Source organism: Mus pahari, chromosome 6, assembly GCF_900095145.1.
Source record: "Mus pahari chromosome 6, PAHARI_EIJ_v1.1, whole genome shotgun sequence".
Taxonomy (NCBI): domain Eukaryota; kingdom Metazoa; phylum Chordata; class Mammalia; order Rodentia; family Muridae; genus Mus; species Mus pahari.
Window position 1 is genome coordinate 70311403 of NC_034595.1, and position 9694 is coordinate 70321096.

General features: G+C 46.3%; 1 protein-coding gene across 1 annotated transcript in view; it reads right to left on the bottom strand.

Moving 5' to 3' along the window:
- The window catches only part of Ermap (erythroblast membrane associated protein (Scianna blood group)), a 10549-nt gene extending 3133 nt beyond the window's left edge, over window positions 1–7416 (bottom strand). Inside the window, exons 1-7 of the mRNA XM_029540063.1 lie at window positions 7332–7416; window positions 6800–7138; window positions 5428–5709; window positions 3600–3716; window positions 3008–3040; window positions 2545–2577; window positions 1042–1062 (exon numbers count right to left, since the gene is read on the bottom strand). Coding sequence (XP_029395923.1) covers window positions 1042–1062; window positions 2545–2577; window positions 3008–3040; window positions 3600–3716; window positions 5428–5709; window positions 6800–7138; window positions 7332–7416 — 910 coding nt within the window. The remainder of the gene's footprint in view (window positions 1–1041; window positions 1063–2544; window positions 2578–3007; window positions 3041–3599; window positions 3717–5427; window positions 5710–6799; window positions 7139–7331) is intronic.
- Window positions 7417–9694: the final 2278 nt, after the last annotated feature.

Consider the following 9694-nt stretch of genomic DNA (forward strand, 5'->3'; position numbering starts at 1 on the left):
AAAAAAAAAAAAAAAAAAAAAAAAAAGATTTATTAAAAAAAGTATGTATGTATGTATGTATGTATGTATATAGTGTTCTGCTTGCATGTATGCCTGTATGCCAGAAAAGGGCACCAGATCTTATTATTGATGGTTATGAGCCACCATATGGTTGCTGGGAATTGAACTCAGGATCTCTGGAAGAACAGACAGTGCTCTTAACCTCTGAGGTAAATCTTATATACAGACCCAATAAATATTGCATGTCACACCTGTAGGTGACAAAATAAGGGTTTGAAGACATAATAGAATAAAATATAAGTTTATTTAAATCTACCACCCATTCTTATTAGCTCTTGTTAGCATGTATAGTTTCAGTGTAACATACATTACATGTCTTCAGGTTTGTTTGTTTTCTTGCTTTGTTTTGTTTGTTTTGTTTTTGAGGTAGGGTCTCACTATGTAACTCTGGCTGGCCTGGAACTTGATATACAGACCAGGCTGGCCTTGAACTCACAGAGATTTACTTGCCTGCCTCTGTCTCCCGTGTGCTGGGATTAAAGGTGTGCACCATTATATCTGGCAGGGTTGTTGTTACTATTATTGTTATTAAATGTCAAAAATTGGTTCCCAAAGACGAAGTGACTGAGAATCCAGAGGGCTGTGTCATCAAGTAGAGACTCAACTGTTATAGATGCTGCCTAAGGTAATACTAGGCCCAGATACAAAGGACTCCCAGATGGCTTCAGCTTCGAGAGACACATCTTGGTAAAACAATTCCCACTTAGAGGCTGTGTAAGTGTTATGCAGGAAATAGAAACAGAGAGCATCACAAAGGGGCTGTGAAGAGCCAGGGAACGCCTGTGGTTCAAATTACTCTATTCCCCCTACCCAAATAATGAAAGTTGAGTCACTCAGCCCACAGCAGAGATGGCAATAGTGACGTCAGCAGAAAGGACACTCAGCCCACAGCAGAGATGGCAGTAGTGACGTCAGCAGAAAGGACACTCAGCCCACAGCAGAGATGGCAGCAGAAAGCAAGAGATGCAAAAGAAAACTTACTGAGGGCTTTGTGGAGTCTTCCTAAAAACCAGAGAGAGACGGAGAGAGGAGTGAGCAACCAGAGCCTGTCCCTTCATCTTTGCAGCCCTGGAAGGCCTACCATTCTACCACCCCACAAATTAAGGGACGGGGCTGCTTCTAGTCGGATCCAACCCCTGGTTCCAAAGGTCAGACTTGGGAGTCCAAGGGAGCTTTTACCCCTTTCCTGATGGCCAGCTGCCCAGACTTTCGTTCCTCTTTCCATTTGTATCTGTCTGGTCTCACTTCCTCTGTCTGATTCCATATTTGCATGTGCACGTGCAAGCACATGTGCATACATGCACTGTGTGAGTGTGTGTGTGTGTGTGTGTGTGTGTGTGTGTGTGTGTGTGTGTGTGTGTGTGTGCTCATGCCAAAGAATTGAAGCTATGCATCTGAGAGGCTCCAAAAAGGCTAAGGGCTAGATCAAGGTAGGTTCTTGGGCTTGGAACAGTGAAGCTGAATATGTCACAGCTTCTCAGGAGCTTAGGATTGATGGCTGTTACTTCCACGACTAAATGCTTCCATTTACCATGTCCTGCCCTTACAGAGTATAATGTGAAGCTCTTAACAGTGACATGCATGGAATTGCTATTCCTGCTTTGCAGAGATGGGCTGAGGCTCAGAAGGACATGGAATTTTCTCAAAGTCATCTAGCTCGTAACTGACCATGGAAGCAAGATTCCAATTCAAGCCTGTCCGGTTTCTAAGACAGTGTCCCCTGCCATCATACAACACTGTCCCCTTGTCCCCTTGGGCAGAACAGCCAGTGTGACTACAGTGTGCAGTGTACACTCCAACTCCAGGACGGGGAGATACAGAGTGAGGCACAGGGCCTAACACCACTCAACCATGAGCTGTCAAGTCAGTGATGTGCCTTCTCAGCAAGACTTCACAAGCGTGTCTGTTGACATTCACCGGGAGTGGGCCCCAGCACACGTTCATTCAATTAATGACAATGTTGTGGCATTGAGGAAATAAGCCCCAAACCCTGTGGCAGATCTTTGTAAAGGATTCTCTTTTAACACTGAGAACTTGCTATACCTATATTACCTATATTACAGATGAGTCCAGAGCTCTGGACAAGACCAAAGTACTCAAGGCCAAGATGTGGGAGACCAGTAAGCTGAGCCAAGTACTGCTGACTCCAGAGCCTGGGGTCCTTCCGTGGCACCACATCGCCTCTCTCCATGTTAAGGTCCTGTAGACTCCCAAGATTCTTATGCATCCCACATGACTTTGTTCATTTATGTTCCAGTCATATGCAGATCTCCTTTTACAATGACTGGTAGAAGGACTGGTGAAGGGAGAGTTTGATGGTCCAGACCCATGCATTTGGGGTGTTGGCATCTCCTCGACCACTGCCACCAACTCCAGTGCCCCTTGACACTGGAAACTACATTCTGCACTGTGGAGGGACTGCTAGTATTTATTATCAGTAGAAAGAATGCTACATTTGTTCCCTGTCTTGCACTCTGTACATACCTTTTTCTTTGGCGTGGTCTTCCAGAAGATTTTCTAGAGAAAGAAAAGAGAAAGCAAATAAGATTCTTGGCCATTTCTATGGAGGGTCCCTAGTCCCTGTTGGTTTTATCAGCCCTTGAACTGCCCAACTCTGCCATCTTCAGCTCCACCCCACCTGATCTGGTCTATCATCTTTCTTTGGAACAACAAAAATGGAAACCCGACTTGTCTCCCATGCCTTGTCTTACTCCTCTGGTCTCTTCACAGCACAGTAGCTGAAGAGCACACGTCAGAGCATGATTCTGAGCAGGATGTCCCCAGTGACTGCTTTGCCATCTCTTTTAGGAGAAAAGACTGGGTTCCTCCATCAACACAAACAGAAGTTGATGAAACTTTCAGGGACAAAGTTTAGTTCTGTGGGCACTGGTGATACAGAAATCAACAAAACAAAACCATGTCCCTGACCCCTGCCCAGGACACTTACCTACCTCCATCACTTGCTCATACAGCAGCTTCTCTAGAAGGGGAGAGAAGCGAGAGTAAGCTCAGCTGAGGAAGCGCCTTTTCTAGCCATGTTGTTGCCCAAGCATGGTCTGAGCTGTCTGAATAGGACTGACCCCTCCGCCAATATAGGTGTATAGCCATTTGAAAACATCACAGTCTTCACACCATCAAATGGAGGAAGAAGTGTTGGGTTATGTAACTTTCCAAATCCTTTGCAATTAAGATCCTGAGAAATGCAACCATTTTAAATGAGGGTTTTATCCAAATGAATATAATTGGATTTCCTGATTAGAAGGCTCTAATTTCTTAGTTAATTAGAAAGCTGCCAGGGTTGATTCAGATCTAATTTCTCAAAGGCTGAGAATTCATAGCTCTATTCAGAGCTTACTCCCCTCCCTCTACCATGTGAGTCCCTGGCACATGGCTGTCCCAGTTTTCAACTGGCAGGGTCTCCCACCTGCAGCCAACATTGTGTCCACATCTACTCCCATGCATCTTACCCCAGAGCAGTCACAGCCTCCCACACCCCCAAACCCCCTCCCCGTGCCCACAGCTCCCTTACTATCAGTTACCTTTTGATTTTTTTTGTTTACAAATGAGCCAAATGCCAAGAAGAATGAGGAGTCCCAAGATGGGCAAGACCACGGAGAGAGCCACCGCTGGAGAGGACAGACTCCCTCGTTCTGGGGCTGAAACAAAGATCACCAGTGACCACCCTCAGGGAGACATCTGAGAGCAGCTCCCTGCCTCAAAGGGCAGATGGCCCAGGTACATCCTGCTGTCCCATTACCTCTAGGAAGAGTCCTGCCAAGACTTATTTTGTCTTTTTTTTTTTTTTTTTCCAGAGCTGAGGACCGAACCCAGGGCCTTGCACTTGCTAGGCAGGCGCTCTACCACTGAGCTAAATCCCCAACCCCCTGCCAAGACTTATGAAGCTCTTTGCTTCTCTTGGGAATCCAAACTCCAGGTGACAAAGAGAAATGGGGTGCTCTTATTTCAAAAAGGCTTCTTAGCCACAAGCTGACCCTGTCCTCTAACCCCATGGACAAGGACTCCCAGGGACCTCACAGTCCTAAGTGTGTGCTCCTTAATAATTGTCAACAGTCCCTCATGAGTCCTGTCTGCCGTCTTCTGGTATGCAACCACAGGCTCAGCTGCAACAGTGTGCTCCAGGCCAGCCTCTCTGCTCCACCATCAATAGTGACAACACAAGGTCGATGGACCTCAGCAGCAGGCAGAAAGCCCAGGCAGGAGAAGAGGAGTGCCTAGTGGGGACTGAGGACTATGTCCCCGCAGCTAGAGCAGGAAAGGGTGGGGCTGTGACAAGTGGTGGGGAGTCCCAGCTGGCTGGATGTCCTTGTTCAACCTTTGGGTGGCTCTAGGCAAGAGACCCAGCCTCGCTCAACTTGGTTTAACTCATCTTTAAAATGGAGATAGTAAGAGTTCTAATTCCCTGGGACTTGGGGGAAGAGGAAGGATGTAAATATGTCACCTTAAATTCTTATGCTAGGGAGAAGCAACGTCAGAAGAGGAGAAGGGAATAGAGGGAAGAACAACGAAAGGGACTGGCAAATGTCCATGAGGCTGCTGTACCAACTCATTTTATCACATGACTCCATATTTAGAGGGTATTTCAAAGTGTCACACTTTTTAACCCAGCGATTCCATTTCCTTAGGATGTGATTCTGAATCAGCTCCCAAAGAGGCATGAAGGTGTCCACGACGTCATTAGTTATAGCATGAGGGGGAAAAATTGCAAGGCATCTGGATTTCCAGACACAGTCTTTGGTTAATTTGTTTTAATCTATAGACACACAATAAAATTCTATGCCACCCCAAAAAATCAAGTTATGAAAAGATATTTAAGGATATAGATGAGAAGTGGCATATAGCTAGGCAGTGGTGGCACACGCCTTTAATCCCAGCACTCGGGAGGCAGAGGCGGGCGGATCGCTATGAGTTTGAGACCAGCCTTGTCTACAGAGAAACTTCCAGGTTATCCAGGGCTGTTACACACACTCCTCAGAGGTACATACATGTAAGTCTTGAGAGCCATACCCCCAAAATATTAGCGGTAGTTCTCTATAATTTATGAGATTCCATACCATTGTTTTGATCTCTCTAAAATGTTCCATTTTTTTTCAAGTTTTTCTTTTTTTACAATATACATTTTTAGAGCTATAATATGATATAATTCATGGAAATTTTTTTAAAAATGTTTAAATTTTATATGTATGGGTGTTTGTTTGCCTGAATGTCAATGTACCATGCATGTGCCTAGTGCCCCAACTGCTGAGCCATCTCTCTAACCCCTGAAAACTCCTTATAAAGTTTCCACTGAGGTAGGGGTTTCCTCCAGGCCTCTCAGGAGCCTCAAGCTTATTTGCATCCCAGCATTACCTCCAATAATCATGGCTGTCGTCTTCTCTTGGCCAAGGGCCTCATTACGGACAGTGCAGGACACATTTCCCAGGGCATTGTCCCTGATTCTGCTGGACACTGCTGTTCGGAACAGCCCATTTTCATCCAGGGAGTGAACCTCTGAAAGGGAGAGTAGCGCTCTCCCCGTAGTGTCTCTCCACTCAGTCCACGGCTTTGGGAACCACCCCACTGATTGGCACAGCAGCTCGATCCACCCAGCATCGTAACCCTTCACGTGGATGTAGGGATCAGAACCTAAAACTGAAGAAGACAGATTGCCTGACTGAGGCAACCCAGCTGACTGGCAGGGCCCTGGCAAGGGCATGGTCCTAGCCAGTCTTGCCCTCCCCTCCTCCAGCCTCCTCTGATGGACAGCCACAGCTGTTAACAGAACCAAAGCATTTGCCTTCTCACCCTTACCCACAGCTGCTCAGCTCACCACAGTGGGATAAAACGGTTCATCCAAATAAAGTTCAAGATCCACTCAGGACAATACCAGCATCACACTACAGTAATTCTTGGGGGACCCCAGTCTCCAAGTGAAAATGACTTACCTCTAAAGGACTCCATGATTGTTAAGAGTCTACCAACTACTGTGTGTTTTACAGGAATTTATCCCTCTGGGGCATGTAACCAAATGACAATCAGAAGATGATCAGGGGTTGGAGAGATGGCTCAGGGGTTAAGAGTACTGAATGCTCGTCCAGAGAACCCAGGTTTGGTTCCCAACACCCACATGGCAACTCACAACTGTCTTTAATTCCAGTTCCAGGAGATCTGACCCTCTCTTCTGGTGTCTGTTGGCCCCAGGTACCCATGGAGTATACAGACATACATGCAGGGCAAAACACCCACACACATAGAATAAAAATAAAATTTCAAAGTGAAGATCTAGGGTGACGACACAGAGCCGACATGGAACAAATGAAGAGACTTGGACTGGGTTTGCGGTAGACTGACTTTTCTAAAAACACTGAAGCTGGGTTGAGAAGCACTGGCTGCCTTCTGGCCCTTTGCATCCTCAGAACTCAGGAAGGAACTGTGTGGCAAATCCTTGTCACAGCTGGGAATTCTGGGCCTTGGGGACTTTTCCTTGCAGCCCTGATTATGAGTTTCTTGGTAGTGGAGAAGAGAAAGCTTCCTTTGTTGTCTCAGCTAACAAGTTTACAGGTCACCAACTGTGCTTATCCAGGTCCTGTATTGGACAATGTTTTCCAAAGTCCAAGTTCCTCCTCTCCTCACAACGAAACACCAGTCAGGGTTTCACTGAGTTGAACGGACAGGACTGGAAAAGTCCAGGCTGACAAAGCAGCTGTCACAAATGACCCTGGCCCCTCCAACCAGTGCTAACCTGCCACCTGCAGGGTCACGTTGTCTTCTCGACTTGAGTTTCCGACCCAGACCTGGCACTGGTACAGCCCTCGGTCCTCGAGCCTCACATTACTGATTTGCAGGGTGTAGCTTCCCTTGTGGGCATCCCTCACCAGGGCCGTCCTGCCCTTATATTCTGGCATCAGGTCTTCATCTCTGTCCTGCCCATCCTGGAACACGTGGACAGCCTGGGTTCGAGGCAGGTGTCCGGGCCGATACCACCTCATCTCTCTGAGCACCATGTTAGGCCAGAGGAAGAGAGGGCAGGGCAACTTGGCTGTGCCCCTAAGAGGGGCTATGTAGACCTTGCCAGCATCTCCTGTGTGATGGAGACCAAGGGGGGAGAAAAACATTTTAGAGATAGCTTGGGAAGGAGTGAGAAAGGGGGTTTTCTTAGGGAAGGGCAATTCTGGAGAGGAGAGTGGAAAACAGAACCCAAGGAGAGCCAAGTTCCAGAGCTATGTCGCATCCCTGTCAGAACTCCCAGGCAGAGAAAGTCCCAAAACTCCTACCTGACACCTGAGCAGGTGACCGGAAGACAGCTATGGTGAAGAGACAGCCGACAAGCAGGGAACCAGAGCCACTTGGTCTCTCCATATGAACTAGGACAGACATCAAAAGAGGGCTGATGAGTTTGAGCTGTGGAACTGGGGCCGAGACACATGGCCTGCCTGAGGAACAAGGACATGTGCTTCTAAACCCAGCTTCCCTACCCCCACTCCCTTGTGATACCACTCTTACCCCTCATGTGACGATGTGACTAAAATCCTCAGAAACTCTTCTTCTTAAAGTAGTTTTTAATTATATGTATATATGGGGGAGGCATGTGCATCACGTGAGTGCAGGTGCCCTTAGAGGCTAGAAGAGGGTGCCAGCTCCCCTGTTAACTGGAGATACTGGTGGTTGTGAGAATGGACCCCTGTAAGAGCAGCAAGTGCTCTTAACTGCTGAGCAGCATCTCCAGCGTCCCTGACAGCCTTTCAAGTTGACAATCAACCAAGGCTGCAAAGTCCTCATCCTGTTCCATCATGAAGGAACCAATCCTTCAAATAGGCACTGGGGCTAGCTGACTATCTGCTAGTCCCACATCTCTAGCAAAGTTGTGTAATATCTGTGCCGCCATGGTATTAATCTGTCGGGGCAGGGCTTCTTCACAGGCAGGTGGACAGATTCAGGAAGAGAGTATGCACCGAGCACTGGCTGTAGATGCCTGGAGAAATGTGCTTGATAAATGTGTACTAAACTCAATGGAGATGTCATAGCTCAGAGATGCAAATCACGATGTGTTCTAGTGGTGGGAGATCCCAGAGAGTTCCCTAGTGAAGCTCTGCCCAACCACTTGCTATTGCCTGAACTGCAGGAAGTGTGGTCTGTCCTGCCACACTGAGGAGGAAGTTGAAAATGCAAACAGTCTAGGAGGAGAACACCTCCAAATTCTCTCCACCCGTTCCCACCCTTCCCATCACTTTGGTTATCAGAAAACAACCTGGGGGTGCTGGAGTGATGGCTCAGCTCACAAGACTACTGCCTGCTCTTGCAGAGGACCTGGGTTCAGTTCCAGCACCCACATGGCAGCTCACCAGCTCACCAGCTCCAGTTCCAGGAGATCCAATGCCCTCTTCTGACCTTCACAGGCACCAAGCACACATTCACGCAAGCAGACAAACACTCATACACATAAAGTAAAAACAAATACATCTTTTTAAAAACATAAACCTGTCATGTTGCTTTGATACCTGACATCTTCCGTGAGTGTGGCATTACACGCATTTCCCATGCCACCACATGTTTCTTTAACAGCTTCAGTGTTCCAACACAGACCTGTGAGAATTTTTAGAAATAATTCCATACGATTGAACATCAGTACAGACAGTGATTGGTGGCTAGACTTAGGAGGCTTTAGTCCTAAGGGTTCTAGCATAGTCTCCAACTGAGTGAGACTGTAAATTAAAGCAAACTGCTTAACTTTTAGGCTTTGAGTTTCCTAATTTTTTTTTTTAAAGATTTATTTATTGGGCTGGTGAGATGGCTCAGTGGGTGGTGAGAGCACCCGACTGCTCTTCCGAAGGTCCGGAGTTCAAATCCCAGCCACCACATGGTGGCTCATAACCATCCGTAACAAGATCTGACGCCCTCTTCTGGAGTGTCTGAAGACAGCTACAGTGTACTTACATATAATAAATAAATAAATCTTAAAAAAAAAAAAAAGATTTATTTATTATATCTTAAGTACACTGTAGCTGACTTCAGACACTCCAGAAGAGGGCATCAGATCTCATTACGGGTGGTTGTGAGTCACCATGTGGTTGCTGGAGTTTGAACTCAGGACCTTTGGAAGAGCAGTCAGTGCTCTTAACCACTGAGCCATCTCTCCAGCCCGAGTTTCCTAATTTTATTTTATTTTATTTTTATTTATTTATTTATTTTGGTTTTCGAGACAGGGTTTCTCTGTGTAGCTCTGGCTGTCCTGGAACTCACTTTGTAGACCAGGCTGGCCTCGAACTCAGAAATCCGCCTGTCTCTGCCTCCCAAGTGCTGGGATTAAAGGTGTGAGCCACCACCGCCCGGCTGAGTTTCCTAATTTTAAAATAGGAATGTTTTCACCACCATATTGTCCTAAGGGATGAATGAATGAATGAATGAATGAATGAATCAATCAATCAATATAAAAGTTCTTGCTTTCCCACAGTCTTGTCTTAAGTGGAATATATCAAGTTAAATAAAGTTTTAATCAATTTGATAATAAAGTAATATTTTTTAAGTTTTTTCTTTCACTTATTGTCTCTTAGTAGTTTGAATAAATCTTTATATAGTAGCCATTTTTCCCCATGACACAAGTTGAAAGTATTTCCTTCAGTCAGAATCAGTCACATTT